A 24,134-nucleotide genomic window follows, 5' to 3' on the forward strand; every position below is an offset into this window, starting at 1 on the left:
AGTAGTTTTTAGTTTTCTACCATGATCTAAATAATGTTCCACTATTTGCAGGAGCTTTCTGGAAAGAAAAAGAAAAAAGATAAATAATGCTCCAATAAGTATCTTCCTGTATGACATTTTCAGTATATAAATAACTATAAGATTATTTCCTTATGTTATCTTCCCAAAAGTTGACTTACTCTGTCAAAGGATACACTCATTTTGAAATCAGTTTGCTTTCCAGAAGGGATTCCAATTTCTGTTGATGGGCGTTTGGACTGGATTCTCCGTGTGCAAGAAGCTCTTTGTGTCCTTATAGTGACTGTTGGGGTCCCACACATTGTAATACAGTGTCCCTAACCAGTTCGGTGGACGGGGTGGGTCCTGCTCTGTGGCTGGGTAGGTTTGCGAGGCAAAGCTCTCTGAGCCTCATTATTTGTAAGTAATCCTGAGTGTCTGAGCCCATGCAAGGGCATCAGATGATGATTTGTTTTCTGGGAGTGCTCCGAGTGATGATACCTAAATATGGTCTGCTAAAGGACGTCTAGTCTGAAAAACAGAAATCTAGAATTTTACAAATCTTGAAATTTAACTTGTCATACATGTCTGGAAAATCATCAAATCTCATGTAAACCTCATGGCTGTAATTTTGGTTCAGGGGAAATGTTGGATGAAAACATGAATATATGCACCTCTAAGGAGCAGGCCAGTCCAGAAAGCCTGGGGACAGTTTATCCTCAATCACTGAACATGTGATGGGATTACATTTAATCAGTGAAATTGATATGGAAATACTAAAGTGGAATTTTAAATAAGATGTTTCTTTAGCCAACCATATGGTATTTCTTACAGACCTGTGATGGAATTAACACTAATTGTGCCACCATGTGAGGCAAGAAAAATCTTCATGGTTCAAGTGAAATTGATTTGGATTTTTAATTTATGTTAGCAAATAATTTTAACGTACATTTTAAAAAACAGGAAATGTTAGGATTTTATTTAAACCCTTTGTCATAAATCTTGCTGCCTAATGGTTTTAGACTTTGGGAAACTCCTCTTATGAGAAATTAACAGAAAAAAACAGGGAACAAACCTCTTTAGGTAGAATTACCACTAACAGTGGTAGCATTTCCAGACCTGTTTCTCTTGCAAAAATTAAAATGGTTTGCTAAGTCTTATTTACTGACTTGTACTTATTTCTCTATCCTTTTTCCCCCAACTTAAACCTCTGCACTTCTTAGATACAGCAATTTTGGCAATAACTCTTATCACTCCTCAAGACCCTCATCTGGATCCAGTGTGCCCACCACCCCCACATCATCCGTGTCACCCCCACAGGAGGCCAGGTTGGAAAGGTGAGTTCGACAAGCACGCTGATAGCTTCACAGTCCTCAAGTGAGGGGAATCAATTTGGTTAAGTGTGGTTAAAGGAAAAATATAAATAAAAGACATAACATGAAGTATTTTCCTTTACAGAACATTGTCCGAAGCCAGGAATATTTTCTCTTTCTTTCACACTATTTACTAAGCAAATATTTTATTAGAGGTGATATTTTAATATTAGCGTCTCATCCCCCTACACACTTTCCATAGAAAGTATAAAAATGTCTTCTAAAATATTTGTGTGAATGTTTTGATTCATTCCTTAAAAACTGTTCTAGATTTTACATAAGCTCTGCAATTTGTTATATACACATCAGTTTTCACCATTGAATGATTAAATCTATGTAAATCAGAAAGTAGTGGGCCCATTAAGGTGCTGTATAATTAATCCAGGACCTACCAGAAGAGAAAAGAATTGTATGGGTACATGGAAGGAATTTAACTTGGCAAGAGTATTAGACCACCAGAAATTAACTGATTATGACTCCCAGAAGCAAATGATTGCCCAAGGATGTGTTTACAAGGGAAAGGTAAGACCTGTAATTTTAGAACAGTTAGAAAGTTACCCTTACATGGCAAGAGTGCTGAGTTAGAGAAGACTGGTTAGGATTCCAGCTCACTCACTTGGAAGTTATTTAATCCCTGAGAGTAAATGCCAATTACATCAACCCATACCTTAGAGGGTGATTTTGATGAGCAAACAAAAGTCCACTCGGGAGTGCTGTGTGAAGCCCACCATGTGTATCTGGTGGAAGTTGTTAGTGTAGGAGATGATAGCATGTAACTTCTAGCAGCTCCTCATTCATCAGGAATCTAGACATGAGCGACATCAGAGATCACTTGCCTCAAATCCCAAATTTAAAGCAACCTGCGTTCCACATTTAGATCCTCTTCTATGTGTATTCTGAAGTATGTTTTGCCGAGTGCTGCTGGTGATTGGAGGTTTGGTTGGGTTGAGAGCAGGCAAGACCTTAAGCCCCGGGAGGAAGGGAGGTCCAGTGGGGTTTGCCTAGTCACATGTCACTGTTAACTTCTAAGATGGCATGTAGCTCCTACGGTGTCAAGCTCTCAGATTCCACAGTCCAGTGTGGTCCTGGGCTGAGCACACTCGGGCTAAGTTAGGTCTTGATAATAAGGTAACCATTTGATTACCCCGAAGACACCATTACCTGTCTGTCCTTTACCCTAGGGCACCTCCTGTTGGAATTAGCTGAAATTACCTGTAGTCCTGAAGAGGTCACCATACAGATGACCCTTGTCAAATGGGATGTAAGATTTGGGGCCAAAGTGAGTAATATTGGAGTCAGACTGATATGACGTTGCACATCTTGCACCTGCCAGGCTGCCAGCTCCTCAGGGACTAGAACCAGGCTCTGTTCATTGGTGTGTTCCCTACAGTGCCTGGGGCCTGGCAATAGTAGAGCCACAGTAAACACTGATGGAAGGATGGGGTGACTTAGCTGCTCACTGCTTGGGAACACTTTGGAGGTCTGTGAAGTTATAAAGTTATACAGACAGGGGTCCATGTGGCCCACAAGATTACCAAAGCCCTGGGCTTGGATGTTCTTCCCAGGTTCTGAAAGGGAAGCCCTAGCCTCTGCCTGCTTTTCTGCCACTGGAATCCCAGGTCCAGGTTTGGGCTAGAAGATCCAGGATCCTGAAGGATCCTGTCTGTGTCTCCTTCTCTGCCTGGACTGGCTGAAGTGCCCCTGGGGATAAGGAGGGTGGGCAGTTAAACCAGGAATGGTAGAATTGGATCCCAGAGCCTGGGCGCGGTGGCTCACACCTGTAATCCCAACACTTTGGGAGGCCGAGGTGGGCAGATCACGAGGTCACGAGTTTGAGACCAGCCCAACCAACATGGTGAACCCCCGTCTCTACTAAAAATACAAAACTTAGCCGAGTGTGGTGGTGCACACCTGTTATCCCAGCTACTCAGGAGGCTGAGGCAGGAGAATCACTTGAACCTGGGAGGTGGAAGTTGCAGTGAGCCGAGATTGTGCCATTGCACTCCAGCCTGGGTGACCGTGAGACTCTGTCTCAAAAAAAAAAAAAAAAAAAAAAAAAAAAAAGACTTGGATCCCAGAGTGCCTTGAACATCCTGGGGAAGAGGCTGGACTTTATCCTGAGACCACTGGAGCTGTTCAAGTTTGGAAACAGGAGACAGGAGGCAGGAGGCAACCAATTCTAATTTGTTAGTAGCATAGAACAAGCCACTGGGGTGAGGCTGCAGGAACAAGGGCTGCCGCGAGTCAGTGTCAGAGTCCAAAGAGATGACCGTGCCCAACATGGCAGTGGCTGTGAGACTTGCCAGGAGCAGCAGGTTTGGCAGAGTTGGCTGCCGCCTGGAGGGTAAGAGGAGACGCAAAATGAGTAGAGGTTCAGGCTTGCACGAGTGTATGGATGTTAGAAACAAGGAACTGGGACGATACTGGAAGAAAAGCAAATTGGGTGGAGACTTCCAGCCTGGGGCATGCGTGGTCCAAGGAGCCTGTCTGACATCCAGGGAGATGTTCCAGAGGCCCTGGGGAGGTGTGGACTCAGCAGTCCTTGGCTTGAAGAAGGCTCTGGAGTTAAATCCCTCAGAGAGCCTGGCATTGGGATGGGGTCACTGGGGAACAGCAGTGGTGGGGTGACTCTTCTAAGTTCCTTTCCTTCTTACAGTACACTATTGCTGTAGGAACTTGGTTTTCTTTACCATCCACTCTATCCATGAGCGAGTAAGGTAGCTTCTAAGAGTCTATCACCTCCTTTACATTTGCTTGTCTTTTTCACTGTCACCTTGTGTGGCTCTGAAAAAACATATGATGAATCATTTGACATATCAGATGTGCAGTTTTATTAAGACCAGGAAGCCACTGGACCTGGCTGTGTTACCACTTTACTTATGTTTTGTAAGTGGGGGGAAAAAAAAAAGAAATAAGAGGATCTTCTAACTCCAAATCATACTTGTGCACTATCGCCCAAGAATATTACATCAGTTGCACTTATGATAATAGACATTTTTATATAGTTTGATTTTTTTCTTTTTCATATTTGACAACTGAATTCTTTGGATATCACCCATAATCTAATTTCACCTATGCTAGTATTTTTTGCCCATTAAGATGTGTGATTATTTTTACTGAGGTATATATACTTTAGTAGAATTTGTAAGATTTATGGTTGGTATGTTTTATATATACATATATTATTAAAACCAAAAAGGAACTATATTATCAATAATGGTTACATTTCTGCAATGAGGACCCACGTCTTCTGTGATCATACCCCTGACTAATAAACATTGTGCCTGAGCCCTGTACAATACTAGGAAGTTCTAGAACTTCATTCCCTTGATTTGGAAACAAGACTACTTCACTGAAGTCCTGGGATAATCAGGCCAACTAAAACACCCTTCAGGCACCTCGGCCCACTTTGGAAATACAAATGGACATTGTCATGAGCTTGGAGTTTTCCATGTCTTCCCCCACAAGTATATTCATGTGTTAGATGTTGATAAAACTTGGAATGATAAATTGACATAGGAAGGAAGTGCTGAAGAAACAATATGGAAAATTAAGTCAAGGATATTAAAATGAATCCATCTCCATATCTCCTATTATAGCTTTGTTAATAGGGCTCTCTTTTAGAAACAGAGTAATATTTTCATGAAGTTTGGAACTTAAGAGAAAACAAAACAAAACGAGAAAACCAGAACTATCTGCAAAGGCCCTCAGGAATACAAGATGCAACTGTTTAATGAAAGCAGACTTTTAAAACACTTCACTTTTTGAAAATGTACTTTTTGAGCAGAGAATTTCTAAATGTTTTCTTTGTGAAAGAAAATAAAACTACAGGAATATTTGAACCATTTGTGTTCAAGTATTCAAATGAAACAAACAAGCAAACAAGCACACCTCAAGCGCATATGTGGTTGTGAGGCTTTGGGAAAGGCCGGGCCCATCCTCTTCCCTTCCCTGTAGTGACATCTCCATCTTGTGGACTTTCTCATAAATGGTGGCTGGAGGCTTGCCTTGTCAATGTGAGGAAACAGTATGCCCAAGCCCTGGGACTGAAGGTACCCTAAGACAGTCCTTGTTCTGGGACTAGAGAGGCCACCTAGAGTAAGCCTATCCTGCACTGTGAGTGCTCAGTGGGAAGAGGTTGTAGGAACCTCAGGCCCATACTTAGGACGCCAGAGAGGATTTCTCTGTGGACATGCTGTGCTGAAACCCGAAGGATCATATGCACTTTAACCATGCATTCTGCTCTCTTTTCCACTTGTAATAATGCCATTGTTTACTATAAATGACACTGACATGGCTGTTTTTCAGATTAATGTCAAGAGCCCTTAGAAGATCTTGGGAATTGTCTTTCTCATAGTTGTCCCAGCAGAGTTCTTCCTACTTCCTGTAAGATTATAAACCCAGATATAAGTAACAACATCTTGTTAGGGAGTAATAATGGATAATAAGGGATGGATAAAGGACATAACCTTTTGTGTGTGTGTAGTAAGAATACTTAACATGAGATCTACCCTCTTAACAATGTTTAAGTGGGCAATATGTTATTATTAACTATAGGCACTATGTTATGTAGGAGAGCTCTGGAACTTCTATAATTGTAGCTTTATACTCATAAGATAATAACTCCTTATATCCCTCTTTCCTCAATCCCCTGGTAACCATCATTCTATTGTCTACTTCTATATCTTTGACCATTTTAGATGCCTCATATGAGGGTCATTGAGTTGTTTTTTCTCATTGTATTATTGAAGTTCTTTATAAACTGTGATAAGAGTAGCAATCATTTTTCTCATTGTTCTTTTTTACTTCATTTATTGTGTGTTTACCATGTAGAAACATTCAATTTCATGAGTAAATCTTTTCTATTTTCATGATTTTGTGTTCCTACTGAAGAAAGCCTTTTTTCTCCTGGTTTCTTCTAGTACTTCTGTAGCTACATTTTGTCACATTTAAATGTTTTATCTATCTGGAAATTATTTTGGCAAATAGTATGAGGCAGAGGTCCAACTTCAGCTTTTTCATACATTCAACAACATGTATTGAATAACCCTTTGTTTCCCTACCATGTGTCAGATACTAACAGGAAGGGAGGTTTGTTTATGCGTCGGTGTGTTCAAACTGTTCTTAGGAGCATCTCCCCTCTTCCTGCTGTCAGCCTTCCCTGATCAGCCACGCTGACCTCTCAGGAGCTCTCCTTCCTCCCAGTTTTTGGCTTTACCACTTTCTTCATGGTCACTGGAATACAACTGTGTCATGTGCTGCCATGGAACAGTCCTATTATTGCATCATCTGCTTTTAGGAGGTTGTGTACAGTGACTGACAGTGCTATAGTAAAGAACAGTCATATTTTAGGAAGCTGGGAAAGTGGAAGCCTTCTGTGCTTCTGTGGTGGCTTCTCCCAGCTTAAGCTCTCTCTTATGGGAATCTCACTTGCTGTGATCCCCTTGAACACCTATCTCCACCATGTTTATGGAGACTCCTCCCTCAGAATTCAGGTTTCTGTTTCCATGCATTTCCTGCCTGTTGGCAGTTACTGTAGTTCTTCCAGTGATGGCCTGCCAGGCTTGCCTTTTGACTACCACCCTGTGTGTAACTTGTGGGTACCTGTGCCTTCTTCATCTTTGTTGCCAATTCCAAGTGGACTGTCTATTCCCTATGAATCCACATGCTTGTGTCTTCCCATTCTTGTCTGCTTTGGCTTTTATCATTTCCTGCCCTGACCTCACTAGTCATCTACATGTGCCTTGAAGTTCTACTTGGGTTTTTGAATGACTGTGTTTTGTGGATATGTGATCTGGGTGTTTTGCTGGATCCCAGATGCTTGCTGGCTGTGTTCTATCACTTGGTCAACCCAATACTTAAAAAAAAATTGTCAGTGGAATTGAGAGCCACACTGTGCAATGGAGTTCTAGTTTTTAAAAAAATTAAATTGGTTGATTAAAGTACATTTTTAAAAAACAAACTTCTCTGAGAAAATCCCAAATAGAATATAAAATAATGGGATAAAGGACATTGTTTTTCTATGTGACACAGTTAATGGCACCCAGTCCACAAATGCCAGTAGGAAACAAACAGTACAAATGTGGTCTGATTCCCCACCATTCAAAGATGCTGTGTTCTCCTTGGACTGCGCAGAAGCAGTCTTCCCACTTGCCTGCCACTAGTTACTGACAGCAGTCTTGTTACAAACAATAAGAGTCCCTGTAAGGCTAAATGTGGTCCTTATTAATTGATTGCGTTACCTCCAAAGCACGCAAGAGAAGCACTGGTTCTGTTGATGCAGTAAGTTCAGAGCGGGGTCTGGCTCGCTAATGGTAGGTTCACAAAGTGACTGTGGGCCCTAGGGAACCTGGGCTATGCTGTGCTGCGGGACTGTGGGTCCTCAGCAGGTACTGGAGATTCTTTCTCCCACACATGTTTTAGATCTGACTTGACTTTTTCCCACCATTCCTACTCCCATCTTTGCCATGGTTTCCAGTTGTCACTTGCTACATTAGTTTTGTACCATTATTGTACAAAGATCACAGAGCAAAAAGGGGTGTGTGTGTGTGTGTGTGAGAGAGAGAGAGAGAGAGATTGAGATTGAGATTTCTCCTTCAGAAAAATGTATTACTGGGCTGGGCGCAGTAGCTCATGCCTGTAATCCCAGCACTTTGGGAGGCTGAGGTGGAAGGATTGCTTGAGACCAGCCCAGGCAACAAAGAGACCCCAGGTGTGGTGGCTTATGCCCATGGTTGCAGCTACTCAGGAGGCAGAGGCAGGAGGATCACTTGAGCCCAGGAGTTGGCAGCTGCTGTGAGCTAAGATCATGCCACTGCATTCCAGCCTGGGTGACAGAGTGAGACCCTGTCTCAAAAAAGAAAATGTATATTGCTAGATCACTGAATGTTTGTTTTCCTATCTCTTTCCCCATTCCTTCCCTCAAAGCCCAGTAATGAGGACTAAATAAGTTTTGTTGTTATAATGGAAGGATACTGAGTTTCCAGTTAATTTTGGAAATTATGCATATAGGATACACAAGTCTTACATACTCATATATTTCATTCAACAAGTATTTATTGAGTGTATCGATTGAATCAGACACAGTCCCTGACTTCACAGGGCTTACACTTCAGTGGCAGAAGCAGAAGATGAGCAAATCATCTGCAAGTAAAGAGTTTCCACTGCAGTGAATGCTGCGAAGAAAATGAACCTTCATAGGAGAGCTGAAAAGAGAGAGGCAATCAAACTGGGGGCCTAGCACAGGTGCTGTGTTGTTGTGGGGGATACCCCTGGCAAAAGGTCTGGGAAACTGAGTCACTAATGTAAGGCAAATTGCTATTTGCTCTGAGATTGGCCTGGTGGGGGGGCGGGGAGGTTAAGAGGGGGATAAGAAAATGTAGCGAGTCCATATCTTTCTTCAAAACAGGATTTTGCAAATCTGGGAAAGATGGGAGACCATTTGGAATCAATTTAGCATTTAGAGAAGAGGCAAGTGTGCAAAAGAAGAGTGAGTTGGCCTGGAGTGAAGAAGCAGAGAGGAGATGGGAAGGAAGAATGGGCCTTGGTCCTGGCCAGCAAGGCCTGGGAGCCACGTAACACAGGAGATGCTGGTGGCAGTCAGCGCTTTGGGAAGCTTCCAGGAGATTGGCAAATTGTGAAGCCAAACAGGTGGACTTGGGGCTGTGACAGGAGAGGACTGACCTCCTTTGGGCCGGAGGACTCACTTGGTCTTAGATGGAGGGTGGAAATTAAGAGGGAATGAGAGAACTGGCAAGAACTGCTGTATGCCAAAGTCAGGGCCTACAAAGGGGCCAGTGGACAGGCTGAAGCATGACAACAGCCAGGGCCTGGAGGAATGGCTTCATGCTCTAGATATGAGCCAGCACAGTAATGTGAGACTCCATGTGGGACCAATCTCCACAGCACACTGCGTGAGCCCTGCTATTCCTTCCCATGGCCAAGGAGCTCAGATCTGCACTGAAGCAGTGTGTGCAACAGGCTGGAGAATAGAAAGCAAGAGGGAGACTGAAATCCACATCCAGTCTCTGATGATGGCTGTCTTCAGGATTGTAGCAGTGGTGATGAGAAAAGCTGCCTGTTTCTTGGAGATGCCTCTGGGGCTTGCTGGTTTCATCATGAGAGCTAGGATATGACCCTGAAGCTATGAAGGAAGATTCTTAATTTTTCTTTTTTCAGGGCAAGCAAATGCCTTTTACAACTGGGCATAACTTAGAGTTACCTCTTCTCCTGTATCATTAGACAGGGTGATCCTCAATTTCATAGCCAGGTTGTGAGGACGATCTCATTGCTCAGCATCATTTCAATGCCATTTTATTATTATTTTTGACCGCTAAGTCTTCATATCAAATTATCTACTTGTGAATTAAGTGCTAATTTCAAGTATCAGATATTTTATGAACTTAGTTTTTGCTTTTGTTAATATTTTACCAGAGATGATAATTTACTTTTTAAATAAGAAACATCGAAGGTTTGCATCTTTCACAAATACGATTTTACTTAACTTGAACTTACCAAGGGATATTTTTTTAAAACAGCTTTTGCAGTAAAATTGACATGCAAGAAACAGCATATAAGTTTTGGCGTATGTGTACAACAGTGAAACCCTGACCACAATGGAGATAATGTGCATATCCATCACCCCAAAAATCTTCTGCTGCCTCTTTGTGATTATTGCTGCCCTTCCCCATCCCTAAGCAACCACTGATCTGCTTCTTCATTGTAGATTCATTTGCGTTTGTGTTTTTAGCATTTTATATAAGTGTAATCAGGCAGTATATACTCTTTGAGGGGAGTTGACTTCTTTCAGTTAGTATAATTGTTTTGATATTCCTTCATGTTGTCGTGTGTTTCAATAGTCCATTTCTTTTGATTGAGTAGTATTCCATTGTGTACATAAACCATAATTTATCTGTTTACCTGTTGATAGACACTTGGGTTGTCTTTGTATGTACATGTGCTTTCATTTCTCTTGGGTAAATATAGTCATTCGTCACTTAATGATGAGGCTATGTTCTGAGAAATGCAGTGTTGGGCAATTTTGCTATACAAAAATAATAAGGGACTATTCTGAACAATTATATTCCAATAACTTTGACAACTTAGATGAAATGGAAGAATTTCTTGAAAGACAAAAACTACCAAAACTCACAGAAGATGAAATAATCTGTATGAATTAATATAAGATAAACAAAGATAGAGACATTGAATTTGTAGTTGTAAACTTTCCCATGAAGAAAGCTCCAGTCCCAGATGTCCTCCTAGGCTATATGGTATAGCCTATTACTCCTAGACTGCAAACCTTACAGCGTGTAACTGTACCAAATACTGTAGGCAGTTGTAACACAGTGAGAAGTATTTCCGTATCTAAACATAGAAAAGGTATGGTAAAAATACAGTATGAAAGAGAAAAAAATGGTACATCTATGTGGGGTACTCACCATGAATGGAGCTTACAGAATTGAAAGCATGAACATTACTGTTCATGCCTAGGACATTACTGTACATCACTGTAGACTTTATAAACACTGTGTACTGAGGCTACACTAACATTATTAAAAAAGAAAAGTAGTTGTGCTACAATGTTATGATGGCTATAACATCACTAGGTGATAGCACATTTTCAGCTTCATTGTAATCTATGGAACCACTATCTTGTAGTACATTGTTGACTGAAATGTTAAGTAGTGCATGGTTGTTACTAAAAGTAGAATCGCCAAGTTTTATGGCAGGTGGATGTTTAGCTTTTAAGAAATTGCCTGTCTTCCACAATGGCTGTACATGAGTTATGCTCATAAAATGAGGGGAAACATACTCCTTCCTCTTTAGCTTTCTAGAAGAGGCTGCGTAGAATTAGTACTAGCTCTTCCTTAAATATTTCATAGAATTCACCATGAGGACATCTAAGACTGGAGCTTTCTTCAAGGGAAAGTTTAAAACCACAAATTCAATGCCTCTAATAGATATTTATCTTATATTCTTATCAGATCATCCATTTCCGATTCAGTGAGTTTTAGTAGATTTGTCTTTCAAGAAATTCTTCCATTTCATCTAAGTTGTCAAAGTTATTGGAATGTAATTGTTCAGAATAGTCCCTTATTATTTTTTTTAGTATCTGTAAAATCTGCAGTGATCGTATTTCTCGTTCTTAATATTGGTAATTTGTGTCTTCTCTCTCTTCTTTCCAATCAGTCTGGCTAGAGATTTATCAATTTTTTTTTTGACCACAAAGAACCAGTTTTTGGTTTCATTTAATTTTTATACTGTTTTTCTGTTTGTTTTATTTTCTTGCTTCTGCTCACTTTGTGTAAAATTTGCTCTTTTTTTTCAGTTAGGAGATGAGGTCATTGATTTGAGACTTTTTATCTTTTCTAATATAGGCATTCAGTGTTACAAATTTTCCTCTAAGTATTGCTTTTGCTGCATTCCACAAAGTTTAATATGTTGTGTTTTTATCTTCTCTTAATATGCTTCTTAAGTTCTCTGTCAATTTTTAAAAAGTCTTTACCCCATGGGTTATTTTAAAGTATTTATTTAGCTTATAAGTATTTGTGGATATTCCAACTATCTTTCTGTTACTGATTTCTAATTTAATAAAATTGTGGTCAGAGAACATATGTTGTATGACTTGGATACTTTTAAATTCATTGATATTTGTTTTACAGCCCAGAATAGGATCAACTGTGGCAAATATACTGTATAAACTTGAAAAGAATATGTATCCTGATGTTTTGGGGTGAAATGTTCTGTAGATGTCTATTTGGTTGATGGTATTGTTCTGGTATTCCGTATCCTTAGTGCTTGTCTGTCTTGTTCTGTTACTGAGAGAATAATAAACTGCATTCTATAATTTTGATTTTTAAAAATATATTGCTGTTCTATTAGTTTTCCCTCGTATCTTGAAGCTCTTTTATTAGGTGCATAAATATTTACAATTGTTATATCCTACTGATGGCTTGACTCCTTTCATTTGAAATGACCTTTATACCTGGTAACATACTTGATTCTTAGGTCTACTTTATCTGGTATTAGTATAGCCTCAGCTTTAAAAAAAAATAGTATTAATATGGTATATCTTTTTTATTATTTGAACATAAATTAGGTTTTATGTTTCTTGTAGGCAATATAGTGTTGAATCTTTTTTTTAATCCAGTCTGATAATCTCTACCTTTTAATTGGAGTGTTTAAACCATTTTAATGTGATTATTGATTTGTTTGAGTTTATATTTTTTATTTGTTCCATCTTTTTATTCTTTCTTCCTTTTGGGGGGTTGCATATTCTTTATTAGTTCATTTTCTCTCTTTTGTTGCCTTATTAGCAATAAGTGTATTATTTTAGTGATTGCATTGGGGTTTATAGTATACATTTTAATTTATCATAGTCTACCTTTAAGTGATAGTATGTATTTCATGCATAGCATAACAACCCTGCAACAACACACTTTCATTTTTTTTCTTCCAGCCTTTATGCTATGGTGATCATGGATTTTACCTTTAAAATGTTGTAAACTCCACAATACATTGTTATTATGTCTGCTGTAAACAATTGATTATCTTTTAAATATATTTAAATAATAAAATAAGGCTTATATTTACCTGTGTCATTATCTTTTCTAATTCTTTTTTATTTTTGTGTAAATCAAGATGGCCACGTGGTATTATTTATCTTCTGCCAACATTTCTTTTAGTGCAGGTCTAGATAATGAATTATTCCTGTTTTTATATGTCTGAAAAAAAATTTCACCTTAATTTTTGAAAGATAGTTATTGCTAGGTAAAGAATTATAAGTTGATAGGGTTTTTTTTTCTTTCAGTACTCTAAAGATGTTGCACCACTTTGTTCTACTTTACATTGTTTTTGATGATAAATCTTCTGTTTTTATTTTTGTACCTCTGCATGTAACATATCATTTTTTTCCTTTGGCTGCTTTTAAGGTTAACTCTGTCATTGGTTTTTAGCAGTTTGATTTTGATATGCCTTGGTGTAGTTTTTTCATGTTTCTTACGCTTGGGACTTGAGATTCTTGAATCTGTGTGTTTACAGTTTTCATCAAATTGCGAAAAATCTTAGTGCTTATTTCTTCAAAAATTTTTGGTACTTTTTACCTCCCCTTTCTTTTGATAACTCTAATAGCATGTATATTGGGTCATTTGAAGTTTCCACAAAGTTCACTGGTGGTCTGTTGATTTTTTTCATTTTGCTTCATTTTGAATGTGTTTCATTTTGAATAATTATGTTGCTGTGTCTTCAAGTTTGCTAATTATTTTTCTTCTGTGGTGACAATCTACTGTTTCAAGTGGTCTCTTTCTTAATACCTTTCATATTTTAACATGTTAAATATTTTCTCTAGCTTCTTGAATATGTGGACTATAGTCATAACTGTTTTATCATTCTCCCCAACTAATTCTATCATCTGTGTCATTTCTGGATTGGTTTCAAATAATTTACTTTTTTCTTCTGATTATGGCTTGTATTTTCGTACTTCTTTGCATGCTTGGTCATTTCTTATTGGATGTCATATTTTGTAAATTTTATCTTGCTGGGTGCTGGATGTTTTTGTGTTCTTATAAATATTTTTGAGCTTTGTTCTGGGATGGGCTTAACTCAGAAACAGTTTGATCCTTGCAGGTCTTGCACATTTAGCTTTGTTAGGCAGGACCAGAGCTATGTTTAGTCCAATATATTTCCACTACTGAGGCAAGACACTTGTTAAAACTTTAACCGGTTCCCTCTGAATTATGAAGTTTTTCTCTGTAACTGTTGGGAACAGGCAGTACTCTCTGCCTTATATAATTTCCAGACACTGTTTGCTCTAATTCATTTGGATAGTTCTTTCACTGGCCACAGATTACTTTTTACATGCATATGCTGAACAATCCTCACCTAGTCACTTGAGGGAAACCTTCTGCAGATGTACAGAGGTCTCTCTTTCTCTGTATAGACCCTTTCTGGTATGTTACCCTGCCAGTGTTATCCCCATTGGCCTCTCTAGACTCCCAGCTTTGTCTCCTCTACTCAGGGAGACTTCCAGGCTCTGCCTGGGTTTTCCCTTTATGCACCACAGCCTGCAAATGTTCTCCAATCAGTAAGCTAGGGCAATCATGAGGATCACCTCCTTTGCTTTTCATCTCTCAGGAATCACTGGCCTTCACCATCTGATGGCCAGTTTCTTCAGTGCTGCTGTTTCATAGATTTTGTCTGATTTTTAGTTGTTTCAGGTACAGGTAAATCTGGTTCCTGTTACTCCAAATGGACTGAAAATGGAAGTCCAAGAGCTTTCCTTTTTACACCACTGAAATAGACTCCAGTTAGATGTAGAAAGTTGGATGAGTTCAGTGTGCCAACTTTTACTTTATGGGAAACTTTTATTAGAAAAGCTAATTTCTGTAAAGAGAGACAAAAGAAAAAAGCAACATGAAAGTGATAGGTTTCATTGTCCATAAATTTGTCCACTTGCTACAACATGTGTTTTTGTGGCATTGCTCATATCACTGAAGTAGACAACAAAATTCAGTCAGTGTGTATTGATGGCACTCAGACACAGTTGCTGTGGGGGAAGGAGGAAAAGCAGGCGTCAGGGACTGTTTCTGATGTGTTCCCAAAGGCAACAAGGGAGTAAGCTGTGCCAGAAACAATGTTCATTCACAAAACAGTGAAGGAACGACCCAATCATTTGTGACGATGTGCCGAAAGGACACATCCAGGAGTCTGGAGAAATAAAGAGCAGTGTCCACTGTGGTCATCAAGGGAGGTGTCTTGAAGAACTTGGGTAGAGAGGAAGTGAGATACCACTAGGCAAAGGAACTAGACTTCTTTGGGAAGCAAGATGGTGAGTGGCTTGATTGGCATGGAGGCCATCTTAGGGGACATTTTAGGGGACAGTGGTATATGAGTTTTGCTAATAGGTCATATTGTAAGATAACTTTAATTGCTTCAACATTTCAGATTTTATTGGAGTCCGCCAATGAAGTGCCAACTTCCTCAGACAGAAATAGAGAAAATATTTTCAAAACCCATCCTGTTTCAGTCAGCTTTTAACTACATAAGAAACCACCAAAACACGGTGGTTTAAAACAACAACCATGCATTTACCTCATGATCTTATGGGTTGGTAATTTTGGCCAGGCTCACCTTGAACAATTACTCTGGTCTGAGCTGGGTTAACTCATGTTTGCAGTCAGCTGGTCGTTGATCATCTCACTTGATATCTAGCAATTGTCTGGCTATCAGCTGACTTGATGGGGCAGCTTGGCACCATGCCTCATGGCCCAGCCACCTCGCCCAGACTTGTTCAAATGGCAGTGGTGTAGGGTTCCCAAAGGCAACAAGAGAGCAAGCCCCGGTGTGCAGATACTTTTCAAGCCTCTGCTTGAATCGAATCATATTTCTGATTGCTACATTGACCAAAGCCAATCACACGTTCAGCCTAGATTCAAGGGGATGGAGAAAGACTGCTTTTTCTTTAAAGGAGTTGCTGCAATATTCTGTGTCTATTTTTATAAGAAACTGTGCGTCTGCTAAAGATTTATTGTGCAATAAACAAATAGAATAGTGACCCGCTGACTGTTGAGTTTAAAGTTACTCACTTTGTTCAAGAAGTAATTGCAGGCTATCTGGCAGACTTAAATTATATTTTGAATGGTTCTTAAGTGTTTTAAAAGTGAAACTAGTGTACTTTCTCTTTTTTTAATCCTTTTTTTCTGGGCTTAGTGCAACTGAAAAATCTAGTATATTTTAATCTCTCCTATTTGTCTTAGCCTTATCTTTATAAAGATTTCCTGTTTTATGTTTAGTCTATTTGCAGGTAATTAGATAAACAAAGTGCCAACTCATCATTGAAAAAGAAAGACTGTCATTGACAGAAAATCTCCCCCTCAGCTTTTGATCATCTGTCTCTGTTGTCTTTGCTCAGCCTGGGCAGTGGGTTTGTTCTGTTAAGAGCCAAGAGACATTCCAAACTACCTAAGATGGAGATTGGACTAGTTGTCTTGTATCGTTCTTCTGGCAAATCACTTTTCTATTAAAAAGGCAAGAAGTCAGAAAAAGGAGAGGTTACTGTTTATGCATTAAAAAACCCCATTGTGTTATGGAACAAATGAACTGTTTATTTCCAAATCTAAGAAGTTATTCTCATTATCAAGTATGTAATTTTGGTTCTTTCTGAAACCAGCCCTTTTATTATTCAAGTTTGTATAATGGAAATAATGCTGAATTCCTATGAGAAAAAACAATGTAAGCCATTTACTTTACCTCTCCCTCTCAAAAAAAGTGGGAACCTGAGTAAAGTATTCCTAATCACCACTTAGTAGGTTTTCTGGGTCCCTGACAGTAGTGAACACTCCCAGAGAGCAGGCAGAGGGAGAGGCACAAAGAAATGGCTGGAGACTATGGGTGAACTTAGCCTGGAATCTGGACGGGGTTCCTCGATCTGCCCTCCACACTCAGCGGGAAGGAGGGAACTGCAGGGCATTCCTGAAGCTAACCCAAGGTCAGGTGGGGAGTGAGTAGCCACAGCTGCCTTAGGACCCCTTTCTTCTGTTGCATCCTGCTCTCTTTCCATTCCATTGCTTCACGGACAGAAATCCCTCTCTGAGATACATATGTCAGAGGGATATATATTAAATATTAGTTTAACACATATATGAGGGATATGTATATCCCTCTGATATATATATTTTGGTTCTTTCTGAAACCAATTCTTTTATTATTCAAGTTTGGATAATGGAAATGCTGAATTCCTTTCAGAAAAACAATGTAAGTCATTTACTTTACCTCTCCACCTCACATATGTGTTAAACTAATATTTGGATCTAAAATTTCAGTCTGCCATTGATTTCCACTGTGATTTCAGAGTATATTTTCAAAAGGAAGGAAAGTCAAAAATTCTGATACTGGGTTTAGGGAACTTTCTATTGCTTCTGTGCTGAAATCTGAACAATGAGCCCTGAGTTTTGGTGACACTGAAGCCCTGGCTTTCAAGTTCACCTGACTTACGATGCACCTGTGTTTTCTGTCACAGCCTCAGTGCAGTGACAGCCTCATGACTAGAAAACAGTGCTGAGGGTTTAATCCACATTTATATACCAGGGGCTGCAGATCCTCTTCCACCCTCAGTTTTGTGACAGGCTTGAGGCCCTTCTTTTAAAAATTTATTTTTATTTTTTTGAGAGACAGGGTCTTGCTCTGTCACCCAGGCTGGAATGCAGTGGCATGATCATAGCTCACTGTGGCCTTGAACTCCTGGCCTTGAGCAATCTTCTTGTTTCAGCCTCCCATGGCTCTTCCTGTTCACTGGTGAAGCTGCTTGTCAATTTTGATGCATTTATTCAGCAACTAGGTGTCTGGTTGGACTTTAAATTCCCTTTGTGGTTCTTCTTGCATTCTTAAAATGGAGGTCAATAAAACTTTTTCTAGTTTCAGTGACTTGCTAAGTGAGAGCTGAAGTTCCTGGAACCCCTGTCACTTGGCTAGGAGAATATGAATACAAATAACACTAACTGAGACAGTGAGGGGAGCATCTTGGGGCAGCTCCGAGACTTCACATGAAGACAAACATGTAAAGCTGTCACATGCAAGCACGTGCCCCTGGGAGTAAGTTCTGGGATAAGATGTCACAAACTCTTATGCAAAGAAGAAGAAGACCTGAGAATACTCTATGATGCACACTGCTCTGGATTTGACTCTTCCAGTAACATTTTTTTCCTCAAAAAATTGAACTTGAAATGTACTGTTACTTCTGGGGATTTTTGAATGCCAATACTACTTTTTGTTGACCTGTATTTCCTTTCCCTGGAATCTTAGGGCCCTTTGAGCTCAGTGTCTTCCCAGCGATGAGAGGCTAGGGAAGAACTGCCATGATTGTCAGCACACTGGGTTGTCAGCCATAGGACAGGCCTCCTGCACACCTAGGGAAGGCTGGCTAGTCATGTCCCCACCCTCCATGGCCACCTCCGTGCACCAGAAATCAGGGTAAGCTGGGTGTCCCTGGCCATGCAAGTTCTTAGCTGTGTCCTCTGATGCTCTGCCACTCACATGTCTCAGTCCCTTCCCACGTGGTCTCCTCTGTTCCTTTGCTTCCTGCTGCCACCCCCTTTCTCTCTTCATACAGTCGGCATCTTTTTTTTTTTCTCCCTACAACTTTGGCTCCTTCTCTATTTTATCCTCTCACACTTTGGTCTCATACAGGGCCACCAAGGGCCTCCCCACCTCCAGGCCCTTTTGCTTTTGCTTCTCTCAAATGCACAATCTCTCTCCCAGTGCACAGCCCTGAGACATGACTATGATTAGCTCAGCCTTCTGTGCCAGGAGCCTCCTATGCCACTGGATAGCCTGCCTTTTGATGGGCTGCCTTTGGGGCAGGCACCCACCCTGAATTCACTCAGCTGTTGCCAGTGGGAAGGGTCTAGTGCAAAAAACTCCTCTGTAGGTTCTTATCATACCTTAGAGAATAGGCTGGGGGTCTGGGAGCACGGAGACTAGCATATACATATTATTCTGACTTCATGCATCCTGTTTATTCAATCATTAGCTGATTCATCAGACAGTGAGGCTCTTCTATGTGCCAGGGTAGAGATGAATGAGAAAATAGGATCTGACCCCAAAACATAAGCTGCTAAGAAGACATTATTTGGCTCCTAAAATCATTCTCCTGTATAAACTACCCTATTTTTGGTTGTGTTTCTGAATTCTAGAACTGGATCTAACTATTGATGTTCAGTTAGCTTGGGGTTTCAAAGATATTTGATATACAAGTTAATTATCCACCTAAGAAGGACTTTTATTTATTTAAGAGAAATAGAATGGCTTTAAAATATATATTCAGGACTTACAGAAAATTTTAGATAAATCTAGAAAGTTATAGAGCAATAAAGAGTATCAGATATAACATTGAAACCCTTATCCCTTTGATTTCCCTTCTTCCCCAGAGATGATCACTACACTGAATTTGGTGTTTGTTATTCTCAGATATGGTTTTGTTTTTATGAAATGTACATGTATCACTAGCTTGTAGATTTGCCGTGCATGTATTTAAACTTCATAGAAATGATAGAATATGGTTTCTTTTCTTCAGTCTACTTTTCACTATCTATATATTTTGCTTTGGGGGATTACCTATGTTCATATCATTCTAATTATTAATTTTCACAGATGTAGAGTATTCCTTTCTAAAAACAAACCATATTTTGTTTATTTGTAGGTATTTGTATAATTCTAATTAACCACTAGCAAGCAATAAAAACACTGCAACATATAGAATTATTTACCATACATGTCTATCTTCTTTATGCATGCAAAAGTTACTTTCTAGATAAACGTGGAAGTGGAATTGCTAGGTTTTAGGATATATACATCTTCAAATGTATTAAGTGTTTTTTTTCCAAAATGATTATATTAATTTAGACTTCTAGAAGCAGTGTATGAGAGTTATTCTGTGCCAATGGGTTAGTGTCATCAGACATTAATTTTTGTCAATCCGTAGTCTGATAGGTGTGAAACAGTATATCACTGTGGGTTTTGCTTGCATTCCTTTTCCCTGATTTCTAGTGAAGATGAGCATCACTCATATCTGTATTGGCCATTTAAAATGCTCATTACCCTTTGCCCATTTTCCTCTGGGTAGTTTGTCTTTTGCTTACTGATTTGAAGGGGTTCTTTTTGTATAATGTATACTAATCCTTTGTAGTTTATATATGTTACAAGTAGTTTCTCCCAGGTTGTTGCTCTTCTTTATTCTTATGTAGTCTTTCAATGTGCACAGATTTTAAATTTTAATATATGCAAATTTATCAAATCTTTCCTTTTTGGTTGCTCTTTTTGGTCTAAAAAAATCTTCCATATCTTGAGATCTCAATGTTGTAAAGTTTTGTCTTTTACATTTTTCACTTAAACTATCTAGAATTTATTTTTATATTTGGTATAAGGTGGGACTAGTTGTTTTTTTTTTTTTTTAGATGGAGTTTTGCTTCTGTTGCCCAGGCTGGAGTGCAGTGGTGCAATCTATGCTCACTGCAACCTCCACCTCCCAGGTTCAAGTGATCCTTCTGCCTCAGCCAGTAGCTGGGATTACAGGCATGCGCCACCATGCCCAGCTAATTTTGTATTTTTAGTAGAGACAGGCTTCTCCACATTGGTCAGGCTGGTCTCAAACTCCTGACCGCAGGTGATCCCGCCTCGGCCTCCCAAAGTGCTGGGATTACAGACATGAGCCACCATGCCCAGCCTGTATTTTGTTTTATATGGCTAAAAGTTGTCTCAGCACCATTTGTTAAACAGTCCATCACTTCCCCACAGATGTGTAATAACACATTTGACATGAATCAGGATTCTATCTGTGTATGAGTCTGTGTCATGGCTCACTGTCTCACTCCATTCGTCCATGTTTTCATTCGTGCACCAAGACCACTTTGACGGGCAATCATTGTGGTTTCAGAATGGGCTTCATATTGAATGTGGCCAGTGCTCTGCTTTGTTCTTACTCAAAATTGTCTTGGTTATCCTTAAAACCTCAGGTCCTGTGTAAAAATTTTGGACTCAGCTCGTAAAATTTCATGAAAAATCCTTTTGGGATATTGATTTGAAATTGTATTAATTGGAAAAAAAGAATTGGCATCTTGACTGCATTGATTTTTTTCAATACATAAATGTGATATAGCTTTCATTTGGGTCTTTTAATAAGGTTTTATAAAGGTCTTTCATATTATTAGTTAAGTAATTTCATAGTTAGCTTATGATTAACTTGGTAAATTGTTGCTAATGTAAAAATGTAATTGCTATTTCTATGTTTTATATATAGAAACTTTGCTAGACTCTTAATAAAATAACATAGGTTTTCTTGGATTATCTTTATAGATGGTCAGATTATCTGTAAATAGTGATGTTGTATTTCTTTCCTTTCCTTATGCTTTTTACTTTTCTTAGTATTCTGGCTTGGACCACCAGAATAATGTCAAATATAAGCAATGATGGAAACATCCTTATATTATTTTTAACAGTAAACTGTTCTTAATATTTCAGCATTAAGAATGATACTGGCCAGGTATAGTGGCTCATGCCTGTAATCCCAGCACTTTGGGAGGCCAAGGCAGGATTGCTTCAGCCCAAGAGTTCGAGACCAGCTTGAGCAACATGGCAAAACCCCAACTCTACAAAAAACACAAAAATTAAAAGGGCATGATGGTGCATGCCTGTGGTCCCAGCTATTCAGGAGGCTGAGGTGGGAGAATCACTTGAGCTCGGGAGGCCAAGGATGCAGTGAGCCATGATCATTCCAGCCTGAGTGACAATGAGACCCTGTCTCAAAAAAAAAAAAAAAGAAAAGAAAAAAGAAAGAAAGAAAGAAAAAAAGATACTTACTCTAGTTTTAAAAATTTTCCTTGCCAAATACACACTGTCAGATTAAGAAAGTTTTCTTCTATTACTAAGCATAGTAAAGGGTTTTTTTAAAATAACAAATGGTTGTTGAATTTAAAGCTTTTTCTGCATTTGCAGAGGTAGCCATGGTTTTTCTCCAATAAACTATTAATGTGGTAAATTGTATTCATTTATACTGTCATCTTACATTACCCTTACATTTTTTGGGCAAACCCAATGTGATTTTGTTTCAGATTTTTGCGTTGGTGTTCATAATTGCAAATAGTATATAAGTTGCCGTCTTCACACTGTTCTTATCTGGCTTTAGTGTCAGAGTAATATGAATCATGTAAAATGGGTTGTGGAGATTTTTTCTTCTTTATGTTGTCTGAAACTTTCCATATGTCTAACTTGAATTCTTCCTTGAGTAGTAGAAATCACATTAAAAATCTGACTTCCGTGGATTTTTTTTCATGGGTGTGAATATATTTGTAATTAATTAACTCAATTTCTTTTGTTAACAGGGCTATTCAAAATTTCTATTTCTTCCTCAATCAGATTTGGTCAATTATAAGTTTTTAGAAAATCATCCATTTCTTTAATTTTTCAAGTGTATTATAAAAATTTCCCCTTATTTTTGTAATGTTTTTTGGTCACTATATCTATAATTGTATTTACCTGTCATTCCTGAATATGCTCATTTATGGCCCTTTTTCTTGAATAATTTTGATGGAACTTGTCTATTAGGTTTTTCACAATTATAAACCAGCTTTTAGTTTTGTTGATTTTTGTCTATACACCTTCGTTTTCCTATTTTATTAGTCTTTGATCTTTATTTTTTTCCTTTTGCCTTCTTTGAATTTATTCCACTGTTGCCTTTCCAATTGTTGAGCTGATCACTCATTAATTTTTACTCTTTCTTTTCTTCTAATATAAATACTTAAGACAATAAATTTCCTTCTAAATACTACTTTAGAGGTATTCTACAAAACTTCATATTCAGCTTTTTCATTCTGGTACCCTTTAAATGTATTCTAATGTCCATGTTTTTTTTTCTGACCTAAGTTATTAGACATGTTTTAGTTTTTCCAATTATATAGATTTTTTTCAAATTTATCTCCTTGTTATTGATTTTCAATGCAGTTGCATTATAATCAGTAAGGTAGCTCGTGTGAAACCAGTTTGTGGCATTCATTCTTGAGCTTTGTGACACAATTGATGGTCAATTTTTGAGGAGTCCTTATATATTTGAAAGAATATGTTTTCTCCCATTTGGGCACCAGGTTATATACATGTTAATCTATTAGATAAAACTTATTAATTGGGTTAAACAAATCTATTATATGCATAACAATTTTATCAATTACTGTGCAAGAGGTATTACAAACCTCTTTACTCTGATTGTTGATTAGGTTTGGCTGGATACAGCAGGGAAGAATTCCCACAAAATAATAATAGCTTACAAAAGTTAGAAGTTTGTCTGAACTTCTTTTATGAGGAAGATAAATAAACTCTATCTATGCCTTAGTGTCCAGAGCTGATGGAAATAGTTCCATAGTGAGCCTGGAATATTGAATTTGGTTAGTCCCTCCCTGTAGCTGCCAGGGATGGTGGTTTCTTCCCTCCATTTTCCCTGCCACCTATGAGTGATAGCCATAGGTGACTCACCTTTTCTAGGGAGAACATCTGTGGGACTCATGGCAGTCTGTGTAATATGAAAGTCACATCTTTCTCCTGCACTGAGATCTGTGTTCCCCACCTTGCAGGTATATTTTTCACTGAATCCAGGTAGGATTTTACCCAAGCTATATCCTTGGATAAATAAATTGGCAAAATATATTTCATAAATATTTTTCTCTTTGTTTTGGAGATTTTTTTCCGTAAGTGAAGGCCTCAATTGTCCATAACAGATTTTATTCTCCAGAGATCCATCAGACTCCTTTACATAGCTAACCCCTTTCCTTATATGTCATACGGTTACTTGATTTTCTCTTCTCCCACTCATTCTCTGATTTAACATCTCCTGTGATACTCACCCTGTGGTTTCTCTCCGAGGCTTTCACACACATTTTCAGTGAACAGTCCAGACTCTTGTGTGATGTTACTAATACCACTGCCTGTCCTTTGACCATGCTGAGTCCTTGGATGCTTCTTGACATAGAATGTCATAGAATGAAATTTCCTTAATTCTATTCACATTTCAGCCCATTGCAAGTTTTTTTGTCCTCATCTGTCATCTCATTGCCTTGTTCAATTATTCTAAAGAAGTGTATTGTGAGACTGATATATAGTAAAATATTTTTAGTGCATGTATAATAGAAAATAGTTTTATAAAATCACTTTTTTAAAAATTTTAGATTTGGTGGTACATGTGCTGGTTTGTTAATCGGTATCTTTCATGATGCTGAGGTTTAA

The 24,134-nt window shown here is 38.6% G+C and overlaps 1 protein-coding gene across 13 annotated transcripts in view; it reads left to right on the forward strand.

Moving 5' to 3' along the window:
- Positions 1-24,134, forward strand: part of FHOD3 (formin homology 2 domain containing 3) — a 483,155-nt gene that overhangs the window by 360,207 nt on the left and 98,814 nt on the right. For 10 of the 13 annotated variants that reach the window (XM_016933551.3, XM_016933549.3, XM_016933541.3 and 7 more), the window contains one exon: positions 1,221-1,334. The exons of the other annotated variants lie outside the window; for them this stretch is intronic. In XM_016933551.3, the coding sequence (XP_016789040.1) occupies positions 1,221-1,334 (114 nt within the window). The remainder of the gene's footprint in view (positions 1-1,220; positions 1,335-24,134) is intronic. 13 annotated transcript variants of the gene reach the window in all.

Source organism: Pan troglodytes, chromosome 17 (genome assembly GCF_028858775.2).
Source record: "Pan troglodytes isolate AG18354 chromosome 17, NHGRI_mPanTro3-v2.0_pri, whole genome shotgun sequence".
Lineage (NCBI taxonomy): Eukaryota > Metazoa > Chordata > Mammalia > Primates > Hominidae > Pan > Pan troglodytes.